Source organism: Parasteatoda tepidariorum, chromosome 5 (assembly GCF_982258835.1).
Source record: "Parasteatoda tepidariorum strain Cologne lab strain chromosome 5, Ptep-v5.0, whole genome shotgun sequence".
NCBI classification, from domain to species: domain Eukaryota; kingdom Metazoa; phylum Arthropoda; class Arachnida; order Araneae; family Theridiidae; genus Parasteatoda; species Parasteatoda tepidariorum.
In genome coordinates, this window is record NC_141759.1 from 90,043,770 (window position 1) to 90,071,692 (window position 27,923).

Here is a 27,923-nt window from a genome sequence, read left to right on the forward strand (position 1 = left end):
TATATGGATGTGGACATTACAGATTTATAATTAAGTTATAAATGCATTTATTGGGCATGTGTAGTTTTTACAATGCTACAAGCTTTTCTTTTTTTTTTACTGTTAAAAGAATTAACTATCAGCGCAATAACTTGATTTTAATTTTTCAATGCATTGAAGGAAATAACTAAAAAAAATTGTCCAGCTAATTTTTCTTAGTTATGATCATAAATCTTATTTAATTTGACTTGTTTATTTTCTATCATATAATCTTTCTCATTTTTTCTTACCTCTCAGAAACTATATTTGGTAACAATTCTGAAAATAAGTCATTCTTGTATACCCAGTAGCAAAATTTTTAATGTATATCAGCCAGCGACTCCAACAGTGCCAAATTAAGCCCACTATTACAGTTATTATCATTAGAATAGCATAAAATTTTTTAACTAGAAATATTGAGGTTTAATAAGTACACACAGAAAAATTTCTGCAGTATTGAATTTCCCTGGAAATCAAATAAAATAAATCAAATAAAAAATCTAAAAAAAATGATAAAAAGAACCACTTAAAATATTTATTTTTTAAGCAATTTTCCACAGTGCTGCTTCGTTCCAATGCTGCATAGTTTTAGCTGCTGGTTTTTTTAAAAAAATGTCTTGGCCTATCTATCCTTCATTGTCTGCATCAAAAAAGATCATTTTGCACAATTTATCCCTATATATAAAAAAAAAACAATTATAATTCTGGTAATGGGGTTTGTAAAGTAAGTTGAGTAACTGGATATGTATTTTCAAGTATTTTTATTTGAACAAAGCAGGATTCTAAACAGATTGGATTTTTTTTTTTTTTAAATTTTGCTTTGTGTTTATTTTTAAATATTTACTAAAATGCATTTCTCAATACCATTATGATTTAATAGGATTTAAAAGTTTCAACCAATTATAAAAAAACTCACACCTTTTTTTCTAATTTAAATTAGTCATAAATTAAAAATTAATAGAGTATAACACAGTCAGAAATCTTTTTATCATACAAATTTCAGAATTATAGTATTTCTAAGAATATATAGATAAAAACTGAAACCAAACATAGTATTTTATCATTAGCTATAGGGGAGAGGGGGGCACCTTTCAACAGTTTTTGCTTAAGAATTATTTTCGAAGTTTTATTGCTTTCAAAATCTAAGTTCTAATTTTTATTTACTAATTTGATATTTGAGGTAACCTCTCAATTTTTTCCAAAGGTCTAAACCAAAGACAAAATACCTAATTTTACATATTTAGTGAACCATGTATTTTGTTGAAATCTACCCCTCCTGGGGGGCAGTTTTCAACGGGTGGTGGGGCACATTTCAACAACTGAAGAGAACGTAACAAAATCATACATTTTGGAAAATTAACTTTACTCATAAAATAATAATAATGAATGAACATATTGGATTGATTTAGATTTTTTCTACATTATTTGGTCTTTAATAAAATCAAAGTTTACGGAGAATGTCATGAAAAATACAGCTCGAGCTGTTACGTAGCTTAAACTTGGTTGAGGCAGTTTCATTTTAATGTCATTTCTTTCTATACTACTAATGTCCTCTATACTACTAATTCAGGAAAATAAAACATTGATTATCATGCTTCCTCGCTCTCCAGAAACTACCTGCCTCACCAGACCAGCTCCTATCTTGGCAACAACATTCGGAGCTGGAACAAATGTTAAAACTCCAGTTTTATCCAAGTTATATATTTGATCCACTGTAAAATGACCAGAATTAAGAGCTCTCTCATAATTGTTGAAAGATTCTTGAACATTTTCTTTATTTAAAGCTATAGCTCTTGCAAAGCTGGTGTTTTCCAGTTTTCTTAAAGTAAGCTGTGGGTGACACTTCATAAAACCTTTAACCCAGTCAATTCCAGACGTTTCATTTTTGTCCCAGCTACTAGGAATTTTGGAGTTGAAACACTTTGCGTTATCATAGGAAAGTTTTCGAACTTGTCTGTAAGTTAGACTATAATTGAGAATTGAACATGTAATTATGTATTCACAAAGCAGGGTTTCTTGCTGGACATCAAAAACTTGTTGGCTTGTGTATTTAGAACTGTAGCATTTTGTGTGTTAGTAGTTGTACATTGTTTGGTTTCACCAACCAAACAATTATTTGACTTTCTTTTTTTTTAATTAATAAAATAAAGCTGAAAAGTCTATTCCAAATAAATCTGCTGCTGCTGTTAAACATGCACCATTTCTGACTGCTTACATTGTTTTTTCAACGTTTTCTTCACTAACTTCTGGTTTAGAGAGTTTTTTTTTTTTATATGTTCGCAACATTTTTATAAATTGTAAGAAGGTAAAATATCAGAATTGAGAATTTTATTAAATATAATGTTACACCCTAAACTTTTCAATTTTCTTAAAATTAAATTATTTTCATTCCAAATTAAATTTTCTTGAATATTTTTACAAAATTTTAAAATAATTATTTTATTGATGCTTTTAATGAATTCTTTGTAAATAAATTCTATTTTCAACAACAATGCAACAAACTGAATCTTGATTTTAAGCTTTTAAAAAAATTTCATTTTATTTAATTGAAATTTTTTTTACAAACATGCTTCCTTGAACACATTCACATGTTTTTCAAAATATTTAGAATAATGCCTTACAGAAAAAGTTGAGTATTTAAAATATAACAACCGCAATTAATGGGCTTTTTGCTGACTAATGACTTCTGCAAGATTACTTAACAAAAAAATAATAAGCCTGGGACACCTTTTAACACTGTTGAAATGTGCCCCCTAAGCTCTGTTGAAATCTGCCCCTGGTACAGACATTTTGGTTAAAGTATTATCAACCACTTTAGAAAAAGACTTTTTACTAATAAATGATACAGTTAGAAGCAGAATTAAATAAGCTAGCAGATGAATAAATATCACTTACTTTATTAAAAGATTACTGGTCGATAAACAGTTGTAAAATCAAAATTGTCTTTTTACTTTTGGAATGTTAAAACATGTTCCACAGAGTAACACAACAGTGGTAAAAAGAAAGTGCTTAAAACTAAATGTCAACAGTTATGCATAGTTAAAGCTTATTGTCTGGCATATTGGTGAATCATTAAGCAATATTAGAAGGCAGAAATTCTAGTTGTTGAAAGGTGCCCCATGTTGAAATGTGCCCCCCTCTCCCCTAGTCTCAGTCGCATGCTGCTGTGTTTGGATGCCCAGGGAGATCTCATCAATTAAATGTTAAGTTATAGTTCGTCTACGGTAAGAACTCCCCCCGCCACAAAGTCTGAGGCCGTCTGCTGCTTTGAAAACGAGAATAGCGCATTTCAGGAGAAAAGCGCAATTCTCTTTACTCTAGGGCCAAGGGCGCCGGCAGAGGGGTGCAAGGGGGTGCACTTGCACACTCCTGGCTGTTTTTTTTTTTTTTAAACAATTAAAGAGATACAGAAAAATTTTGTTATAAAATTTTTTTATTAAACATATTTTTATGGAAAAACAAATAATTAAGTAATTATTGATGCATAACAATTAAAAAATTGTTTAATCAAACAAGAATTGTAATCGTCTTGTTTGCTGTCCAAATCTGTTTATAACTTTTTCAATTAATTCTGAGTCATCTTTGATTCTTTTCTTATGTACACTGAGCATTCACAAACTTGACAGATATCGAAGCTATATTTTTAAATTTCGTTCAATAAAATTTAAATAATATTATATTTTCTATTAATTATTCAGTTTAACAAAGGTGTATAACACAAACTGACTTCTCGCAACTGTAAAACTTCATCAACACAATAAATACCAATGTTAAGCGTGCACAAAAGCGTATACGAAACTACTGTTTGTACTTATTTGTGCTTTAAAGTTAGTAGCTATGCCAGCGCGATCGCCTTTGAGCAAAATTTGCAAGTACAAGAAATTCGTACTTTTTTTTAAATATATTGCTAACAATGAAGAAATGTATCTTGAAAAAATGAACAGATGAAAGTATATGTAATAACAAAACACAATGTAATAGCAGAATATTTTAATTTTTTTTCGGGGGGAGGGGAGGGTAGTTTGTTAAAGGGTTGCACCCCCTTTTATATTATTCTGCCGGCGCTCTTGTCTAGGGCTAACACAATAGTTTAAAGAAAAAGATTCCCTTTCGATCTCCGACACGAGCCGAAACCTGGCCTAAACAATTACCCCACACCCCTGCTTGAATAATTATACCTCGTTACCATAGTCACCGCCATGGGTACAGACGAATGGCTGGGGAGTACTTACTTTAGACAAACTATAGCTGTTCTTGAGTTCAATAATTATTGGGGGGAAATAACATTAAAATTAATAAATACAAATTTTGGAAAGAATTCTCTTAATCCATATTTTAAATGTCGATTTATAAAAAAATAAAAAATAATTCCAATAACATCTTTATTTTTTTTTCTTAAATGCAAATAATATTTAAATTGCAGTGATCTAAATCTTCATCAAGAAATTTTGCCTGAGCTAAATATTTACTTGTTCAAATATTTGATTTCTGAATAAAAGTTTCGATAAATTGAAAGTTTGTTATTGTCGTTACTCGTCAATTAAGTGCCCCCTTTAAATAATTGCTAGTACTGTGGCCCACTTCGCCTTCTTCTATGGAAGCACGCCATTATTTGGCTGTAAAACACATTTTTCTAACTGACTGCCATGACAATAATTTAATTTATATGCCATGACAATAAATAGATCTTGGATACATGACTCCAAGTCCCTTTATTCATCTATCTATATTTCATTTTGGTTGCAGACTTTAATTTTGTTAAAATCAGCAGATATGAAATTTTGGTTGAATGTTTTCTACACGACCTGCTTCGCTTGCGTGAACTAAGACCCAATTGGTAATCAAACACGTTGTGATTTTCATACATTTTTAGGTCTATGAATAATTGTTAATGCATCGATAGTTTTCTTTTTTTCTTAAAATTTTTTTATGTGTCCTGCACTTTTGATGTAAATTATATTTTAGCGGTTAAAGGTTTCGTGTGTTTTTTAAACAAACGCTTCACTGACAATACGCGCGTTATGAAAATCTTTTTAAAAAAACGCTTCAGTACCGTATATTTTAATTATAAGTCGACTTTTAAAACCTCCAAAATTTTAAGAAAAAACAGGGGATCGACTTATACACCAATAATCAAGTCGGACATTCGTTAAGCTTGAACTATTTTCAATATATGCAGTTAATTTTAAATTTTCGTTATATTTTCTTCTAGAAACAATATTTTAAATTGCACTCAGAAAAAAGAAATAAGAAAAGTTACGAGAATTTATTTAAGAGTATTTCAAAAAATATAAGACAATTCAAACTTTTAAAACATAGTATTAAGCTATTAATTTAAAATATCCCAGAACATCATGTTCAATGATTTTAGCAGTGTTACCAAACGTATTTTACTGCAATGAATTTCTACTTCATCCTCATCTGCTTAGAAAACAAATATGCTTCATCACCATCCAAAAAATTATAAATTCCACACTTTTTAAAATATTTTTTAACCACATTTGAATCAGCATTTTGAAACGAGTCAACTAACATTTGACACATGAATAATATTCGACATCGCAGATAGCGGTCGACTTACTGGAAATTTGCTATCTCGTAATTAAAAATAGGGAGTCGGCGTATACACCGAGATATATAATTTTTATTAATTAAGTTTTAAAACAGCGTGCAAAAGCGTACTAAAAGAAAGAGGTTGCAAATCGTTACAGCAGAGATGATTGTGCTCCGGAAAAAATCCTGGATTTTTCGCTAACCGCGATCCGGAAATTTTCTAATATCCAAGATCCAGAAGTTTCAAGAAATCATCGATCACATTAATGTATAAAAATTCTTGTTTACTTTATTTAAAAACATTAGAACTAGAATTTATACTTGGCATCTCTTTCATTTGTAAATATTTTTTCTGGTAAAATTATAAATGTGATTAGGGATAAAAGTAAACTTATACGTAATTATTCATTTAAATTATGCTGCATATAATTTATTTAGAATTTCATGTTGTGAAAATGTCAATGATTTAAACTTATACAGACATTAATTTTTTGAAATGCGTCATTAATGATTTTATTCCAGAAAATTTCAGGATTTTTGAGTTCGGCTCACAATTACTAGTGTCCCTTGGCTCTAACGCTAATTGATCTTCACAAGGCATACACGATATATTCCAAATAAATCTCAGAATCGTAAAGGTGAAATTAAGGTGAATATGATTAATTAAGAATGATGAATATGATTAGTAAAGAAATTAAGGTGAATAGGATTAACGTTCTATATGAGACAAGTGCTATGTAAAATCTCTCAAATGACCCGTAACACATATGGTCGTTTCAGTATAACATTCACTTTGGAAGGTGCTTTATTTTAGAACCAAAAATAAATGTTATATTTTACTTTATCATGGTTTTTTGACTTGGATAACTTTTTTATTTGACTTTATTGGACATTTTTTACGTTGTTTTGACTATTATGCAATACATTTAATCTATTTTATCTTTAGGCAAAAAAAAAAAAAAAAGGGAGAGAGAGAGAGATTATCACGGGAACAGTTAGGGGAAATTTTTCGTCTTATTCGATTTAGCATGAAACATTACATAAGATACACTACTTCGTTTGTCTATAAAGCAATAACTGGTGTTTAACTAAGTATGATACAAAACTCGACTTTTTATGCATACTAACTTTTATCAATTTTAAATTATTAGTTCCGTGGATTTTGTGTGGACTTCTTTCTTAGCTTTAAAAAAAAAAGGGGGGGGGTACCTTGTCTAGGTAACTGACGCGACACTGATTCTACGTTATTAGACTTATTTGTACTGTTTTTACACAAAATCTTATGAATTTCTAAACTGTTTTAATCTTATCGACTTGACTTGATTAAGCAAAAAATACTTCAGATACAATACCTCTCTTGTCTAGATAACAAAGTTTTAAGTTTTCTCCCCTTTTGAAGCTCTGTCGAAAGTAAATACGAGATGGACAACTAAATTTCACCTTGGAGAGCGTAAACTTCTGATATTCATGGCATATTGGACCAAAACTTCATAAACTATTACCTGTATTCCGAGGGGAATTATAAATCGACTATGTCAACCTTCAACTATCAAAAGGTACCTCTAGATAGAATTAAGTTAACATGTCTTATATACTAGCGATTTGGTATTTAATATTTATAGTGGTAGTTATGCCCCATATTCCACTAATTACAGGGGTCTGTTTAGAAGAAATTTGGGTCCGTTAACGAACCCTTCACACAATATCTTATCATAAAAACGGACCCTTCACAAAATATTTTAACTTAAAAACGGACCCTTCACAAAATATTTTAACTTAAAAACGGACACTTCACAAAATGATTTTTCTTTTAATCGGACCCTTCACAAATTTGTTTATCTTCATTATTATTTTGTTGATCGAATAAACCCTTTCCAGGGCAGAAAACAAGAAAGATGGATGTAAACGAATTAAGTTTTGTCTTCGGCAGACGATTCTTCCATTATTCGTCCGAAATGAATATTCTGCGTTCAGCAGTATAGGCTAAATACCAAATATTTGTATGTTGCATCTCTAATTTAGAAGGAGCAATTCTTGTTTATTTTTTAAAATTTAATTTCTTTAATTACAATTTTACAGTGTTGAGCATAATCTTGTATGTCTATACAATTTAAAAACTCCTTGAAATTTTTTTTTTTTTGCAATAACGGACCCTATTTGCACAAATTCATAAAAGCGGACCCTGGTTGAAAGAATGTGAGTAATTTTTTCACAATTTCACGAAAAACGGATCTTTCACAAAATGTCTGGACAGACCCCTGAATTATTTCCGTATCCAACTGCTAAGGAATTGGCTTAGCACTCGTTTTTTTTAAGGGTTGAAATGTAGTTTATAGTTAGTTTGATTAAAATTGCATGAAATACGTATTTACGACTGTGATTGGCGCAGTACAAACTGTTCCTGGCTCTTATGCTTTTAAACTCAGCATTCAAGTAATAGTTACCATTAGTAGTCCACAATTAACTTATAAAAGTTTTAATTTTGATTATTTCCCTTTGCTTTCAACCGTTCTTGATAGGTACATTTAAAACAAAAAGTTACTGAAGATTTTTAATTACATTACTGAAAAAAAAATATTAACTATTGCTACAGTAAAATATTTTTTTAATTGTGTGTTTAACTTAGTAAAGTTTAAAAAGAAATAATAAAGCTATAAAATTTTGTCCCCTAACCCTTTTTTAATTGTTAAAGAATTCTATTAGAAAATTAACAAATCTTAAAATGCAACCAAAAAACTGACATAGCTACTTTAGAACTCAATTGCATTTCTCAAATATTATTTCCATTATTCTTTTACCTGGTTATCGTTCAACTTAATTTAATACATAATTTTTCTTAAAATAATTGCGGGAAAATACGTTTTTCTTAAATTTTGTAAAAACGTATTGAACAATTCATGCTGACTTTGAAAGCACGAAATTCAGTTAAAAAAATTAAGCGATTCTAATAATTTTTGTTAAAATTACTCATGGTATCACATACAACGTGTAATTATGTAACATATTTCTACATTATGCTACGTCCGTAATATACTGTTTTTAAATTTTTAAAAGTAATTTAAAATTAGAGTACGTGTAAATGACAGTTATTAAAAAATAATATTAGAACTGCTAGACTTTTTTTAAAAAAACTGAGTTATATATATTTTAAGTCTGCAAATTAATCTTTTAATTAAATTCTTTGAATGAAGTATAAATTTTGTCAAAAATAAATAAATAAAAATACTTTGACGTCAAAGTAATGTTATAAAACAACTGTTCTGTTTTTTTTTATTATTATTTTTAATCATTTATTACCTATAGGCAATAAAAGATTGTCTTAAAAAATACTGACATTTGTTATTGATATTTTATTGTGTTGTACAATCCCAAATCTTAGTAATTATGTGACATGAAAGAACAGCTCCAAATTACCAGTATTCTTATTTAGTACAAATGTCATTATGAGTAAACGCATGTTTGGTAGAAACTTGTGTCACAACTTGATTTGGAAGCTACTAAGTTTAAAAAAAAAAAATCTCTTCCCTTATTTAGGGAGTGGTTGGATTTATGCATAAATCAGTTTATTTACACCGTAAAATGAATATCCTCTTATGTATATAAATATTTATTATATAAATTTCTTCTTAAATTGTAATAAATTTGTGCTGTGAAACAATTCGCCAACCTCATGTCGCATGTAACAGTTCTAAATTTATACTAGAAGAAATTTGGTAAGATATCACTAATTATTAAGTAGCTATTTTTATACTTTCTAAAAAGCTTGTATTTTTATTTATCATGATAAAAGTGACTCTTTTTTTTTGTTATATGCATGTTTAATAAGTGTTTTTATTTTATTCAAACTTTCTAAAAGTTAATTCCTCCTCCCTCTTTCACAACCCGTCGTTTATATTATTCAGTAAATTTAGCAACTGCATTTTTAACATACAATACTTTCAACTACACTACATACTTTCTTGATAAAAAAATATATATTTATGCAGTCTTGCAATTTGATATACTTGACTAAGAGCGTTATTATTTTTTTAAATGTTTTTTACAGTTTAATTATCGCGTTAGCGTGCAAATGACCAGCGAAAATGCAAAGAAAATTAATTTAAAAATGCTTTGCTGGATGTAATTTATTTATTTTTTTTTTTTGTAATATATGTTCAAAAAGACACAAGTCTCACTAACATTTTTATTTTGAAAAATTATATTTGTTTTGTATATCTCAGTTTATCTTTACTATCTTTAGCCATCCATAATTATCTCAATATTTGGACAATTTTTTTAAAATTTATTTTGCCAAAATCAATTGATACTACTTTTAATCGAAACTAATACTATACGAAAGTAACATATGCAATTCTAAGAATAACAATAAGATTAGTGTTATCATACAGTACATTCTCTTGTTATAAATGTATTATTGATATTATATCCCGTCAATTGATTTTATTTTAAATTGTTTAGTCCAAATAGTTATGTAAACAAAGAAAATCGTCAACTAACGCAAACCACTTGCAGTAAAGTTGATCCACGTATTATACACAATCGTGACATTCAGTTACGGAGCATTACTAAAGAAATAAGCATTTTAATAAAAGAAGGATAGCAATATTATAAAAAAAAAGCTTTGCTTCACATTTTATGTATTCCGTAAACCATTTTATCCCAATGGTAAAACATACACTATAACCTATTTTTAAGTCGGTTTGCTATATCATTAACTCCGTAGAATTCGAAAACGGACTTTCAATGAATAATGCAGATTTCTTTAAAAGAAAAGTATTTTTAACTGAGAATCAAATATATATTGAAAGCACATTAAGAAAATAGTAATCCTTTTAGTCCCGCTGCATTTTAACTTCATTCCAAAGTACGCGATAGTGATATCAGCGATTTCTTGAATTGCTTGTTCAATTACCATCTCCGTAACATATTGAAACAAGGATTATATGAAACAATAATTCTACTTTTATATTCAATTTGATTACTTGAAAGACATTAGTTAATGATTATTAAATTATACAAGACTTAACTAATATGATGGATTATTCTACGTCGCGCCCTTCCTTGCAAATTAAAGAACCCCGTATTGAACAAGCTACAGGCACACTTGAGAATCTCGTAGCGTGGGTACTTGGTCGCTATCGGGACTTTCAAAAGGTTGCAAACAAAGAAATATAAATGACAATGAAAATAAATTGCATTTTAAGCCAATTTGGTAAGAATGTTTAGATTACAAACTTATTATTTTAACTTAGCTTATATTTTTCAAATGTGTGTTTAGCTTAATTAAATAATCTAAATCTAGAAAGGTAAAAATTTCGTCATGATAAAACATTAATTAATTAGCGATAGCATAAATTATCACAACTAAATCGGCATAAATGATATTTTAGCTTTTTTTTTACGATAATAATTTAATAATTGAAATTCAATTCAAGTTTCGTATGTTGGCAGTTAATTAGAATTAAAGCTGCATTTTGGCAATTTTATATCAAATTTAAAAATCATGCTTAGTTTATTTTCATTAATATTTCATCCAATAGTGATTTTAAATTAATTTAATGCGCCATAATTAGTTAGGTATCAATTTCATGAATATACAGGTGTTAACGATTTAAATAGTTTAATTTAAATAATATTATGTAATGCAGATAAATACTGTGCAAAAATATAGCAAAAGAAAAGAATTAACTAGTTAGACGCTTACGGTTTGGAAAAAAGATATTTTTTTTTTATGTTGAGTTGGACTTCACGTTAAAGGTGGAAGGCATTTTAATAGAACCTCCGGTGGTTTCGAAAATTTCTAATCAACCTCATTTCCCTCCCACTTTCCATATGTTTATTTTCGTATTTGTAGTTTATTTTATTTCGTAATAATTAGGTAAATTATCTTGCAGATATTATAATCATTAAATGATTACGTTTCAAAATATTACTCACTTTCCCGAACCTACCCCTTCGAAAGCTACGCGAACAATGGCAGGAAGTAGATTCGCACAAGACGCTCCTGACTCTGGCCGATTTACTTTGGCGATATGCTGTATTCTTCCGCCGAAATCCTTTGCCGCATGCGTTTCTCATTTTCCATATATTTTTTTTGTTAATTTATTGTAACGGTACGAAAATTAAAAGAAATTAAAACTTTTATCAATTTTTCAAAACTTTTTTTTGTGGATAGAAACTGTATAAAATCGTTTTATATTTAGTTTTTTCTTCAAAAAAAATCACCTGACATTTTTAATAAAATATTTTGGTATTAAATACAAAATGTTTTTCGATCGAAACTTATTTTTCTCCTTTTAAAAATTGAATCCCATGTGTATTGTTCTATAATATAGAATCGAATGCATTTGATGTTATCGTTTTAACTAATTAAATTATAGCAAGCGATTTATAAATCTTTTTTTTTCTGTTAAAATAAATGCAAAATAAATTTTTTATTGAACTTTAAAAAAAATTTTATTGAAGCATTTGTTAATATCATATTTGTCATTGACTTCAATATCAATTTTTTCCACAAATTATTTTTCATTTATTGTGCCTCAAATGATAAAGTTTAAGAGAAATACTAAACATAAAAAAAATGTTTCGAAGATATCAAGTTTATTGTATTATTCTGCCCTCTGTTGATCGTTACTGCAACTAAATGTTTAACTGACCTTATTGTTCTTTTGATAAAATTTTATGAAATATGACGTTTACTTTCTTTGAATATTTCCGCCAAGTATGTTTTGCAATAATTTAATGTTATAGTTCAAATAATTTTTGCCATGATGTATGTTTTCGAATTTTATGTTTGTGTTCTAGTTAATTGATACTAAAAAATCGCTTTTACTACGATTTATTGATTAATTTTTGAACGGCTATAAACTATTAAGGGGATGCTTAAACTTCCTGGTTTTTAAAATATAGTAATTTAATTACAAAATTTTTTTCTTGTGCTCTCTGTTATTTAAGACAAGCTATGAATGAACTACAAGTTAATAGTTTTCTAAGCGATTGTTTTATATTTTAAATGATTCGAACAAAGTAAACAAACAGTATTGTAAACAATTCTTCAATTCAAATGGGAAGGTTGTAGCTTAGAATAGTGAACAATTTCGACGCCCTCTTGTAGTGTAAATTCTTTGTGTCTCTGCTTGACTCAATATTCTAAATTTAACGATCTTCGCAACTATGTAAAAATTTCACTAACATAAAGCTATCAATTCTGAGTTGCTTTAATAAAAATCTATTTTTTCTATAATTCGTGTTTAACTTTTTACTGAACTTTAATTGATTATGGCAGTATACTTAGATTCTCGAGTCTTATTTAAAACTAAAGGCCGAATTACGTTGCTTTACAATTTATTATTTATATAGGTTTTTAATATTTATACACTATGTTTTTAAAAGAAGTATGATCAGTTATTTAAAAAAATCAGGCTTTTTGACGAAACTTACGTTATTCTAGCCTTATTAACTTTATTCTGTTATCTGTATTAATAAATGTTCTAATTTCTTTGAATTAAGATTTGAGAAACTATAATTTTATTCTTGTTAGAAACTCTATGCATTTGTGCAAATTTTTATTAATCTCTTATACTCCTTTCTATTTGATGATTGTTAATCGCAAACTTTGCTGAAATTATGCCATGCTAATTTTTATTCAAGCAAAATTCCTTGTATTTATAATTTAATTTTATTATTAAAAATAATAATACTTTTAATATTAATTTTATTATTTATTTGTTGCCATGAAAATTTCAAAATGTTAGTTATTTTTTATATCTGCAATCTAAGTTGTCATTCATTTCGTCTCGAATGTTTCTTATCACTGTCATAATCCCATTTCTGTTAAATTTAACACGTTGAATGCCATGGGGGTCACCGGTGACCGGCACTGAGTTTGTTCGTAGCTCCACCGGGTTACCAGTGACCAGCGAAACCAAGATCATTAGAAACACATAATTCGAGTAAAATTTTAATGCTTTTAGTTTTTTTATGTTATTATCGTTACTAAAATGGTTTGAAGAAATTAATGCAATGCATACCGTGAAAATCATTTTGACCAGACGGGCAAGCCATGTAAAATTAGTGTGGTATTCAACGTGTTAATAGCAATTCTCGTCGTATTCTCGAATTATGTATGGAACTGTCTTTGAGGTCACGGATTATAGTGAACTGAAATTTGTTAAGAACTAACTCTGTTTTACTTTTAAATTTAAGTTTCGTTTAAGGCTTAACTTTCGTTTAAGTTGTCACATAAAATGTTGCTTCTTTGCAAATAATATGTTACTTTCATAATTGCTGCAAATTTGCAGTAGTTATTCATGACTTTTAGGCCCTGTTTAGCCTTTCATTTGCCAGCGATTCTTCTGAAAAAGTGGGGGTGCTTGTGTTCTAATTTTTTAATACTTTAACAAAACTGCATTATATAGGCTCATAAAAATGTACGAAAATTTCGAACTGTCCATTTATGATTTTTATAATTTTAATCTAAGAATTTTTTTTTTTCCTTTGCAAAAAAGCTTCGAAAAGCACAGTTAAATAGTAGGATAGAACTATAGCACTATTCAAAGAGGTAGTAAAAATATGTACAGTCAGATTTCGTAAACTAATTATAGATAACATTGAAAGAAATATCTGCCTTAACATTGAAAGATGTCTCAAACTGTGCGACTCAAAAGAACGTAAAATAGCAATATTTAGTAAACAGCGCTGGTTAATCATCGCTTATTATGGCAAAGATTGGTAAAGGGTAAAGCATTATCGCAACCGCCCGTTATTTGTCATGGAGTTGTGGATGTTGAAGCTCCAGATTTCATGTCGAAGAGGCCAGCATTGCGCATTAGCCACCTTTACTTCCGAAATACGCATACCTATCGATCTGCAGCTGGGTGGTCTTTAGGCAAACGGTGGGGATAGATAGAACGCAGTAATTCACTATCACAGTTTAGTGTCTAGACAAGCGGTTCCCAATTTTTTTCGGCTATGGAACTCTAAATGATCGACCTTCTTCTGGTGGAACCCCCAGCATTATTTAAAAGAAAAGTTTATTAGCCACTGTGACTGTACTAACCGAAAAAACAAACAAACTGTTAATTATTTTGAAACTAATGCGTAGAATAAAATATTGAAAATTTTCGTGGTGTGCATAGGCTGGAAATGAAAAAAATAAGCTGAATTAAGTTTTTAAAAACAATTGGGTATAATATGAAAAAAACACAACTACTTCCACTTCGAAAATTTCACTAGGAATAACATTTACCTTTAAGTTTAATTAATAAGCTGAGTTTTAAATATGTTTACTAAATTCATAAACTTAGATAAAACAACAAAATAAATTATTTCAAAAGGAACTAGACTAATACAATTCCAACCTGCCGAGTAGCGACTTATAACAACACACTTCATTTAATGTTTACTTGTTGCTATAAATCAGGTTCGCAGAAAATGCTGTTTCCTAGTTAAATTCAGTAGGAATAACACGACCTGTGACGTAGGCTATAGTATACCCAATTGTTATAAACTATGAGAATAGTTATAAAAAAAACTTAATTCTTTATTCTTGAATTTAGTTACTCATATTTTGATTTGAAATTACTTATGACATTTTATAAATGCATATTCTTTCATATTTTATACAATACTATATTGTTATTGAAAAAAAAATTATATTAAATTTTTCCACTTTTTTCATTTGCATTTTATATTGTATAAAGAAGTTAATGTGAAAAAAGCGAAGTATTAAATTATTGATTAAATATAAATATTATTATTACTGGTTAAAAATATCCTAACTCTTGGAACTCCTGCCATCCTTCTACGGAACTCTAGGGTTCCTCGGAACACTTTTTGGGAACTTCTGCGCCATCGCAACTCTAACAAATATAGTACATTGGGAAAAAAATTTACTGGACGTCAGTAACATAACTTCTTTAATACTTATGTCATAAATTACTTTAAAACGTCTAAGTAATTTTAAACTTCAGTGAATGTTAGTGCCAATTATTTTAAGGAGATAGCAATATAATTAATATTTAATGGAAAATGAAACAAATATTGTGGATTTCAGAGTAAGTTTCAACCGTATATTGCCATATTATCGTATATTGCCATTTACGATTTATAACCGTTTTATTGCCATGTATCATAAATTATTTAACGTCAATCAGCTTTACCTGAACTGAATTGGAGATTGATCGTTCTTTGGTTCAGATCAAAATTACTATCTGTGGTTGTATGAACGGGTTCGTCTTTTAGAACAGGCTGTGGCATGTGTTCCTGAAGAGGGCGTAAGTTCGATCCCCGTCGGCCGAAGACTCCCCGTGTAGTAAATGATGACTGATGCACGTTAAATCTGTCGAGTCACAAAGTCCTCCATATTTACATAACAAATCATACCTCTGGGGGTTCGGATCCAGGAGTTTCCTTGGTGTTACTACATAAATGAATAATTTAAAGAAGATTTAGAAAACAAATCTTAGCTTTTTGGTCAGAAATCAGCTGAAAAATTGTCTAATGCCTAGAAATTTTGAGACATTTTCTACTAACCATTAATAAATAATACTCTCCGAGCAATCACAGAACATTATTTAAATTTTTTTAATAGTCTGAACTTGGTTGCTTAGCAACGGAGTAAAATTAAGTATTCCTCTCTTGAATTTATCTGTGGGTTATCTTAAAATAGAAGATTCATTTGCGGCGGCGACTTAGCTTGGCTGCTTTTTGGGACTATCTTTGAATATATCTGTTACGCTTCGAAAGCATAAACATAGTAGGTTCGTAGTGTGACCGGTGCTTCTTGAAAAAGATACAGGAAAATGCAGGAATCATAATATAATTTTATTAAAGTAAGGGGCAGAGCCCCAGAATGACAACCTCACATGCTGGTGGATAGGTAGAGAATAGCACATTTGACCTTGGAAAGAGGGTTTTTATATCTTTCTGGACAAAATATTTAAATATTAATAGGTCTCAGTAGCGTAGGACTGATCAATTTCCCAAGCTACTAAAGCCACATCATATTTTTTGAGATAATTAGATCAATATTATTACTTTCGTGTGGGAAAGGTTTTACACGTTTGCGCTTTAGATACAAGCACTATCAATGGATTAGATTTAAAATATAATTCATATTGTGTAATGTTAAGAGATCGCAATTTAATCTTGATCTCTGAAGTCCCACAGTGGACTGATCGTTAAGACACGGTTCCCAGAAGATCACCGAAGTCAAGCATCACTGGCTGCGGTCAGTGTGCGGGTGGGAGACCACTTAGATCAGTCTCCGTAGGAACCGAGGGTGTGCGATATGGATCCTCGTTAAACTGTTCTACCGTAAAGTGCACGACTTCGCGTGCAGGTCGTTGGGCTACCGAAGCGGGGGTGCCATCCCCTTTGCAGAGGATCAAAATTGTGCTGGCTTGTCTTCGGATCATCTTCAGGGGTGTTTCCTAGACCGTCGCCAATAGCCCATTGTGCAGCTCTAGTGCGACGTAAATTAACTACAACAACTTGATCTCTGAAACCTTATCAACATTTCATATACAAATAACACATAGCGATTCGTATCAACGCTATTTGCATTAAAGTAATTTAAAAATCTCACTTCGCGATTCATATTCACGTGGTTTAATAATTAAACATCACAATTCGTATTTACGCGATTTAAAGAAAAAATATCGGGATTCTTATTCTCACGAAATTTTAAGTCTCACATTGTGATTTGCATGTATGTGATTTTAAAATACACATCGTGATTGGTCTTCACGCTTTTTAAAACCACACAAACATATCTCAGCTCGTATTCTGCCGTGCAATAGGGAAATTAACGTTAGCGAAAAACAATTAAATATATATATATATTATTAAATATATAAAACAGTTAAATATATATATATATATATATATATATATATATATATATATATATTAGGGGTGCTCAACCTGCGGGCCAAATGCGGCCCGCCAACCCTCGATGTGCGGCCCGCGGCTGCAATCTGAACAAAATGAGAAAAAAATTAAATATTTGTTTTTGAAGAATAATAAAAAAAATTCGGTAATTTAAATTTACACTTTTAAGTTTTTGACGCACCCAATCTCAATCAATGTAGTTTTTCGATGGTTACGGATTGCAGCATAGTTTTAAAAATCCCAATATTTTTAATACATCATTATTACGAATTTTAATTACCACTTTTGACGCTTTTCGTATGTGCCAATGACTTTTCAGTAGTTATTGCTACCCATTTTCAAGTAGTTTCTGAAATAGCGATTTTTGAAAGTTATGAAACGCTTTATTTGTGCAAACTTCATGGAAAATCTAAATGACTTTAGATCCTTTCTTCAACAGTTATTGCTGCACATTTCCGCCCGGTTTTTAAAACTTCGATATTTTAGCACGATATTATTGCGAATTGCGAGTAAAGAATCGCTCATTTAGGTAACCATTTTTTGACATGGCTTACTTGTAACGATTTTATCGCAAATCAAATTATTTTTCAATCGTTATTTTAGAAATTATTGCTACACATTTTTACAAGGTTTTGAAAGTACCGACATTTTTTATACGCTATTGCGACATTTTAATTTCAAATCCGGCATTTAAATTACATAAAAATTTGATGGACTTAATTTACTCCAATTTCATCTGAAATATAAAAGTATTTTGGTCATTGTTTTAGTAGTTATTACGCTTTCCCTGTGATTTAAAAAGATTATGATATTTTTAATACTATGGTTTGACAGCAAGCGAGTTTTGAATCGAGCATTAAAATAATTATTTTTTATGTGCTCTGTTTGTGCCGATTTTATCATTTGCGTTGTACCGATTTTAACACGCATTTTTTAAGAGGTTTTTCGAACGTGTTTTTTCTTCTTTCCCGTTATTGCTCCATTTTTATTTGTGATTTAGAATATACCTGATATTTTCACACAATATTACAACTCGCGAAATTCGATTCAGTTTTAATTTTTTTTCGTAACTTAAAAAGTAATTACGTACCTTAGCCAAATCAACACCTTCCCGTGAAAAAAAAAGAGATGTGTTTATATTAAACGCGGTCCGTTTCGCAAAAAAAATAATTCAAAACACGGCATAATTCTTTAGTCCCATGGACGCGTGCAAATTTAACAACACACATCGAACCTATTCTTTTTGTTCTCACATGTAATTTAAAAGTCATACATCGTAATTTGTATTTACGCTCTCTGAAAATTGCGCATTGCGTTTCGTATTAACATTAACGAGATTTAAAAATAATCCATCGCGTTTCGTATTTACGAGATTTAAAATCACATATCGCGATTTGTGTTCTGGCGTTTAAAATATCATCCTTTGCTACTTTTCTCGCAATTAATATGCACGCGTTTTAAAAACCATATATCGCGATTCATATTCATGCATTTTAAAAATCAAGTGTTGTGAGTAGTCCTTTCGCAATTTAAAAGCCACACGATTCGTATTCACGCGATTTGACAGGCATCGAGTTTTTTATTTACGTAATTTAAAAATTACACATGGCAATTCGTATTCAAGCAATTAAAAAATAACACATAGCAATTCATATTCAATCAATTAAAAAATAACACATCGCTATTTGTATTTCCGCGATTTAAAAACCCAGAAAGGAAGAACACCATCCAGGACAAATTCCAAAACTGATTATGTTATTTGCTCTAAGTTTAATACTACCCACAACAACAGCTTCTGTCGAAAGACTGTTTTCCAGAATGAATTTGGCCTGTTCAAAATTACAGAGTAGTCTTTAAATACAATCATTACATTTTCATTTAATGGCTCAAAAAATATCACATGATGAAGTAGATAAAATTATCACAATATTAAAAAATTTTGCAAATTACAGTATAACCATTAAGAAATTTTTTAAACCATTTTCTACCTTCTTGGAGCATTTTATATCATTTATGATTATATGCTGGGAAATGATTTGTATATCATTAAATTTTAACTGTATAAAAAATTTAATCAAGATAAGTTTCGTAAAGTAATGTAAATTTTATTGATTGTTAATTGATTGTGTATTAACTGTAAATAGTAAGTGTTATGTTAAAAATATATTCGTCATAAAAAGTTGTAAACAAGTATCTTAATAGTTTTTTATTATTAAGGAATATAGTTCCTTAAAATTTAATGTGTTTTCTTTCTTTCTTTCCTCTCTCAGCCTCTTATTATTAATTTAAAATAAAAATGTCTGAAAAAGTAATGTCTTAAAGTACAGTCCCTAATAAATGCTAAATCTTATTTTCCACTTAAGGGGTTTTGTTTTAGTTTTAATAATTTTTAACCGTATAAACTTTCCTTAAATCAAAGTATTTAACTTGAATTTATATTAATAACTAGAATATTTATTTATTTGAAATTTAATTCTATGAAAAAAAATTTAATGTTAAAATTTATGTTTAAATGGACTTCTGTATTTTGTAGTGTGATAAAAAAAATTTCAATTTTTCCATAGTTTTTTAATTATTTCAATTTATCTAAATTTTTTCTGATAAATTGATTCTGATTTTCGAATTCTGTTTTCCTTCTTAAGTAATCAGTTTTGCATTTTCTAATTTTAAACGCTTTAAAGTATTGTATTTTCTGCAAAGAGATTACAAGGTAAACCGATAAAAAGAATTTAGTGTTATATAAACAATGATGTTTATATAACAATCACCACCAACAATTGCTTTCAATATGTCGGTCTAAACACTTTGGCATGCGGCCCTTCATTGGTCAATCTGCTGTGCATGTGGCCCTTCACTGAAAAAGGTTGTGCACCCCTAATATATATATATATATGACATTCTTGCGCGACTTATTGCAAATATTTTTTTTTTTTTTTTTCATAAGTAAATTTTGTTTTATCAGTTTTTTGAAATTCTGTTTTAGCGTTCGTAACATAAGCGTAGAAAGAAAATTGTTGTGATGTCACAAAAGCACTAACGTTTTTTTTTTTTTTTTTTTTTTTTTTTTTTTTTTTTTTAAATAAATACAGGACTGTATTTACCTGATCATCAATTAGCATGTTGTATTCACGTGGTTTTAAAATCAAACATTGCATTTATTATTTGTGTCGCGTGAGAACTAGCAATAATATTACGGAAAAAACTCGAAAAAAGTTTTGCATCTAGCCTACTTATAATTCAAGACACATATCTTCTATCTATATCTATGCATAATAATAAACGCGGCTGTGTGTGTCTGTAATCACAATATATCACCCCAGAAGCCTCGCCCAGGCACGAAACTCGGTATATAATTGTGTTTTGACATAATGAAGAAGTATTTTTTTTCTTTTTCAAAAATTTGGATTAGTTTTTTAGTTATCAGTCATTTTGTAAGAAAATCTATGCTTTTTCGTCTTCAAAGAGCCATATTCAAAAAACTATTAAAAAATGCATATACTTTTCTCCACTCTTATAAATGTATGCTAATGCGAACCTTACAATTGAAATATTAATTTTCGACAACTTAAACCAATAATATACGAAGGAATTAATAATTTAATTGTAAGGTTCGCATTAGTTTACATTTGTCAAAGTGGAGAAAAGTTTAACTTTTGTATTAAAAATGTGGCAACATATTCGATACTTAAACGCAGAGCTATAAGCGATAAGCAGAGAGCTCGCCGCACTTAACTATACTCAATACTCAATATTTGTCGCTGTTCATAATTGTTATAAAAAGTTTTTCTTCTTTCCACGCTCTATTTTTTTTCTTTTTCTTAAGCGAAGACGATAATTTTTGTAGCGATATAGAAATAGAAATTGATACCATAAAAAATTATATAGAAATAGAAATTGATACCATAAAAAATTAATTCGTTTTCGTGTTCTTTTCATGTATTTAGCATTTTAGTTTTTTTTTTCTTAAGCGTTGTAGCTATATAATATATAAAATAGGAATTTAATTGTTTTTGAAGGAACGATCACACTTACCTTGGATCTCTTTGGTTTTTCTATTCTTTATTTTAACAGTTTTTATTAAATGTAATTAATTATTTTCAGAAAGTTTCAGTTTGCAGGTAAGCACTTAGATTTTAATATTAAAGTTTCATGATTTGATTTCATAGTAATCGTTCTAAAGTATTCGTTGACTTCTCAAAAACCCGATTACTGACATGGCAGAACCGCCTTCCAAAAAACTTAGTATTTTGTCTTTAGCGTGGCGGACAGCTGGCCGCCTTAGGCGGCTAGTTTATAAATAAAAATCGATGTTCACACAGATAATTAAAAAGTAATAATATTAAAATATTTCCCTAAAGATTTTTTTTTATTATTTATTTGTTTATAACTCAAGAATGGTCCAAATCTGTGTGAAAAAATTAAAATATTAATGTTATGAAATGTGCTCGTAATTTCGATGATTTTTATTGATTTATACTTTATGTAAATAATATTTTATGAAATACGATTAAAAAATATCAATTTCTCATTTATGAAGAAAAAAATTGACCAAAATGTCTTCCATGTGCAATTTTTTCCTTCAGAAATTTCACTTATGTATAATTTTGTGCTTATATGTTGCCGCAATCATGCTTGCAAAATATAAGCACAAAAGGTTCATGTTTATTGTATTTCTAATTTGTATTAGCATTAAGTAAAATAGTTAAAAACATGTCAGTTCATTCACTTACATAATGCTATTTTTACAGTTTAATTCCTTTCATTTCAGGTATGTGTTTACAGATTATACAAGCTTTCACTATGTTGGAATAATAATCGAAAATAAGATGTTTCCACTTCAAAGAATGTCGATGATAGTGGAATGTCCATTTAGTTGGTCCTGAAGAGAACACCAGCTTTAAGATGTCAGACATAGAAGGCGACTGATTTTTTTTCTTCTAAATATATGAAATGGAAAAAAATGGTATTATGACTAAAATAAGTTCATGTTTCCCCGAAAATTACGCTTTCAGTAGACACTCATTTAAAACCAATGACCCGAAAATGTGCAAAGATGATGTTAACCCCGCATTATTTTGCAGCGTACCAGACTCCATTGTTGATGATAATGCAATGGATGTACAAGAATGCTCCGTTAGAACAATCACCAATAAAACCGATAAAGGAAGCAAACCTGATTTCAGTTTCAATGATAAAACCTTCTTTTCTTTGATTCATGGAAAACAGGGCAATGAATTCCAAAATGCGATATTGCCATCTTGGAATAATAACTCCGGGTATTCGTTTTCACAAAATTCGCTAGTTAACAACAACAAAAGCATTTCGAGTAATTCTTTCCAAGTTTTAGAATCATTTTCCACTCCCCGCAATCCTAATCCCTGCGAATCAGCTTCGAATAGCGTTCTCAACACTGATTCACCTCTTAGTTTTGTAATTGACGACGATGAGAGCAGTTCTAGCATTGAAGAAATATTCCACCCCAAACAAGATGATTTTGAAGAGATCAGTAGAAACTATGCTGCACGCCACGTTGTTCATTTGAGTACTGCAGCTGAAAAATCACCACCAAATCAAACACAACACAGTGAGGAGCGTAAAATCACCCCTATCTCCATAATTCCCGCCTCAGCCTTAAAACTTGTGGAGCATTCAACCCCTATAAAAGATCAGGTGACACCCGAACTTCCACCTCCTTTAATTTGCATAGATGACGACGAGGAATCCTGCCAAAGTTCAATCAAAGCAAATTATGAAGTAATCGATGTTGTTGATTCCCCTGAAATGCCGATTTTAACCCCTTTTTCATCCGATGATGAAGAAGTTCTGAAAATTAAACAAGAAGTCATCAGTGAAGATGAAGTAGAAAAAGCGGTTTCTAAGGAGGATCAGTTACTTTCTGAAGCTAGTGGAATGCGACAGCCTCAAGTTCTTCTACGGAGAATTTCTTTAGAGCAGTGTTTGCAATTCACGCCTGGAAGTAAAAACTCTTTTGCTGATGCGTCTTTGTTAAATAAAGCCAAGAATTCTTCCTTTGATGGTCCAGAAATTGAAGAAATCGAAGGTGTACGATTTTTCCAGTTTCGATCCAAGCAAGACATGGATGAATTTAACCGGAAACCAGAATTCGGTATCGAAGACCTTGATATGATACTTCCTACAAAAACGATGGATATAACTCAAATTAAGGGTTGGAGGGACAAGTATTTTGCATCTGAATCGCAGTTGCATTGTTTTCAACTTGATAGCAAGGAAAATGATTCCTTGATGTCGAGTTATACTTGTGAGAAAAAAGTACATGTGTGCCATGATGCCAGCTCTATGAATGTGGATAGCTCATTATGTGTGACTGATGAGGACGATTTTAAGAAATCGAATTTGGAAGACAGTAAAGTAGATACCAAATGTCTCAACAAATTAAATACAGAATCAAAATTTAAGTCTCAAAATGTTAGTAGTGAATCTAAAGATTTAAAGACTCAGTTGTCAGCATTTATTAGTGAAGATTTGGATAGCTTTTTGAAAACCAAATCAGAATTGCAAGTTAATTATTTACAGAGAATAAATCCGAATATTATGCCCATTCCACCAAATGCAGGTATTCTATCTTTGGGAAAGTTAAAGCAACCAGACAGACCTTTTCAATATCGAAACAGAAGATTTTTCCTGTATAAACCAAATCCAACGAATGTTGATGAGGTTAAAGATTCACCAAGAACTTCTGAAGTTAATGTTAGTTCGCCTGAAGTCATTTCTATGAATTCATCGGATCATAGTTCCAGTGACGACGATGATATTCCAGTTGCCAAATTGACCACTGTTAAAAGGAGAAAACTACGCCTAACTAGTTTGGACCTTGAGACATGTACTAAACGTCGAAAGAGTGACGAAAGTTCCGAGCAGTCCGAGAGACTTGTGCTCAGACTGACAAAAGAAAGTAAAGGAAGCTCAGAAGGTTATAAGATATCTGAAGGTTTTAACAAAAAATCTGATTTGTCTTCTTCGTCATCTTCCTCCGTTTCATCTACACCAGCATCATCACGTCCTCCATCACCTGCTCCACCCTCTTGTTCATCAGATGAAGAAGTCCCCGACGAATTCAAAAATGAGGGCAATGCTTCTAGTATCATTACAAGAAGCATTTTTGTTAAAAACGAGGAACCAAAACTACTGTCCGAATTTATAAAGAACCTAAATTTGTTAGGCACAAGCAAAGATGTAACTATGTTAGTGGAGTCAAATAAATCTTACTTTAAGGAAATTCCTATTTTAGATAAGACAACATGCAATGAAGCTCTCACTGCTCTTTTGTCTAATGATGAATTATTGCAGGTAAAGAAACCGAAGTCTAGAAGAAAACTTAAAACGTGGCAAAAGTATTTGCCTAAGAAGCTTACAACCAATCAAAAGCTAAAAATTTCTAAAACAAAAGAAGATAATCTGAATGCTGAAACAAGTGTAAACACTGCAAATATTAAAACAAGTGCATCTACAAATATTAAAACTACAAACAGCATCAAGAATACTAGGAAGAAAAAGCTTGATAATAACGTTATAATTGAAAATAATACGAGAGGTAAGCGATCTATTAAAGTCCCTCTTCGGTTTAAAGCAGGCGGTGATTGGGTTTCGCCAATTTTCGTCGATGATCCTAAAAAGACCCGCAAACAACTGTTGGAAGTTCCGCCTGTTGTCGTCGAGGACCCTAAGAAGACCAGAAAACAACTATTAGAAGTTCTTAATAAAGTAACAAACGACTCAAACAAACAACCTGAGAGCAGCACCATTAGGGAATCGATTGTAGATATTAGTACACCTTCCGAGCCGTGTTCCTTAATTCAAACTACCAAACAAAAATCACCCGGTGTGAAAGCAATCAAATCTGCCAAGGTAAATAATGTTAAGACACCTCCTAAATCTAAAGTCGAAACCCTTCAAAAATTAAAAAAAGTCAGAGGAAAAAAACTGACAGAAAAAAAAATTGAATTGACTAAATTTAAAACTCGTGAAGCAGAAACTGAACTAAGTTCTTCTAGTACTAGTTCTAGTCCTACTTCCAATTCATCGTCAGAAAGTGCAGACGAAAATGTGAGTCTGCTGAAGTGTACTTTTGATAACTTTCCTTATTATTTGCCTGCTTGTGCTTGCCTGCCTTGTTCAAGAACTGCTAGTTTTAATCATAAGTCAAAAGAATTAATTTGCTACAATGATCATTCATCCAAGTGCAGTGGAACCGAACCTAATCCGAATGCACTATTTAACCATACATTTTCCCATGAAGCAAGCGAACCTGTCAGACTTTCGATTCCTTGGAAAGAAAACGATTCTTCCGATTCTATACTGCAAATTTCGGAATCTATAATTAGCAATGGATTGCTTGTAAGCGAAGAGGTGAAAAGCGCCATCTGCAACGAAGGCAGTTCTAGTGATATTAAAAGCAATAAAGATGCAGAAGTTGAAGAAAAATGCAACTCAAAGGTATTGCCCTTAGAAACGTTGCAACTGAAATCTTCTGACAACTCACCTGTAAGTGATAAGGTGGTTAAGCAGATTTCGAATTCTCAAACGAGTGTGTACAAATCACCTATGTATTTAACAAATGCTAACATACATCCTCTGCCTTCTCAGTTGCCAGTGCCTATATTACCTAAAACCTCGAATGTAATGCCTGTACCTATTATCCCTACAGCAAGTTCAAAAACAAGTTATTCCGGTGGTTTAGAATCCAACGTTATTCTGCTTGTTCCGACTTATGCTCAAAAATCAACTTCTGATAATTCTGCTATTTGCCCTCTTCAAAATAAACCGCCTGATGACCAAAACTCTAAACCTAAGCCTACAATATTGCATCGAACACAATCTCCTTCCAATACCGAGTGCAACTCGCCAGTTAGTAGAGCAGTATTGAGAACTAATGTTCCTAAATTAGTTCAAGGAGCACACTTGCTGCGATTTGAAAATGGCCGACTTCTTTATTATCAACCTGAAAAGAAATCTAGTCCGATTGATAACTCCACTGGTGGTTCTTCAGTTTCTAATCCTTCTGTGGAATCGAATATCTTGAAAGATATACTAAAAGGCGAAAATGTGAAATGTAACTATCAATTACACGATACCAAAGACAAGAAACAGACTGTCGAGGCAAAAGTTGGTGATAAGATTAATGATGAAATTCCTAAAAGAACTAACAAACGAGGTAGGACACGAAGGAAAAGTCCCATTATGAAGCGGTCATTGAATGATGGCGCCGATCTCGTCGTTGATGTAGAGACGGTCGATGAGAAATTTAATCCCCTTGAACAAGTATCATCGAATGATCGAGATCGGCTGCTTGACCCAGCCAAAGGTAACGATAGTGATTCCATTTTTACTTCGGACAATGCCAACGAAGTTAAAAGTTCGAAACAAAGACAAAATCAAAAGTATGCTTTGAGGAAAAACTTTGAAAGACTAAGAAATTCATCTGAGTTTTTCAAAGAGGCTTCCAGCTCTAAAGAAGTATTAGACAGGGTAAATATTTATTTTATATATTTAGCTAGCATTCATTTTTGTAATTTGTTTTTCAGAAATGCCAACATCTATGTATTTTATATTCGGCAATGAAATTGTGAGAGCTTTTGAAGTAGATTTTTATTTTTTTAACAGCCTCCTACTTCGTTTCGTCAGTCCCACGAAAGGCGAAGTGGGGACCACCTAGATAACACAGCTTAGCTGCCTGCTTAAATTAATTTCTTTTGATTAATTTAATTATTTATATGAACTTATATGAGAGATTTTTGAATTTATGACCATTATTTCTAACACTAAGTTCTCATCAATTGAGCCTTGTTTTAGCAAATTACTTATTTCTTGACAAGGCAGAACGAAAACTATTAATATCTTCCAAATAAAGCATAAAATAGGGAAAGTACATAGAAAGTAACTAATGTCTTCTTTTTTTTTTCCACTTAATTTTTTTCACATTTCGATATTTTTAAAACTATGTTATTACGATACGCGAATTTCAAATTAGAGTTATCACTTTTTGAACTTCTCGATTTAACGACGATTTCATTACAAAACCTCATGTTTTTCCTATCATTTTTTTTTTCCTATTCATTTTCTTCAGCTCTATCTCCATATGATTTTTTTAAAGTAGGTATTTTTAATACGCTAATATTGCGACACCCGAAGTACGAATTTGAGTAATCACTTTTCGATGTACATGATTCAGTCATTAATTCACGTCGTTTTCTGATCATTATTATCTCTGCAGTTGTTTTACCTATTTTTTTTCCTGCATTTTTACATGCTCGTCGAAATTCCGATATTTTTAATACAATTTTATTACGATACTACGTTAAGTGAACTTCAAATTTGTGTAGTGATTTTTTGACGTACTCTATTCGCGACGATTCCGTCGTAGCCCTGTTCCGCTGTCTCTGGTTAAGTCGAATGAAACTAAACGAAAAACGTTAGGACTA

The 27,923-nt window shown here is 30.6% G+C and overlaps 1 protein-coding gene and 1 long non-coding RNA gene across 8 annotated transcripts in view; one reads left to right on the plus strand and one right to left on the minus strand.

Annotated features, from left to right (window-relative positions):
* Positions 1–27,923, plus strand: part of LOC107439903 (uncharacterized) — a 74,995-nt gene that overhangs the window by 18,576 nt on the left and 28,496 nt on the right. For 6 of the 7 annotated variants that reach the window (XM_087164489.1, XM_087164490.1, XM_087164487.1 and 3 more), the window contains exon 3: positions 22,232–26,970. In XM_087164489.1, the coding sequence (XP_087020615.1) occupies positions 22,414–26,970 (4,557 nt within the window). In that variant the 5' untranslated portion in view covers positions 22,232–22,413. Of the gene's footprint in view, positions 1–9,106; positions 10,784–22,231; positions 26,971–27,923 lie in introns of those variants that run through there. The other variant, XM_087164486.1, reaches the window with a different exon arrangement.
* LOC139426458 (uncharacterized) lies at positions 539–11,612 on the minus strand. The gene is made up of 2 exons (XR_011637723.2): positions 11,276–11,612; positions 539–693 (listed from the first exon to the last, which is right to left on the minus strand). It is a non-coding gene; the product is annotated as an uncharacterized LOC139426458 (long non-coding RNA).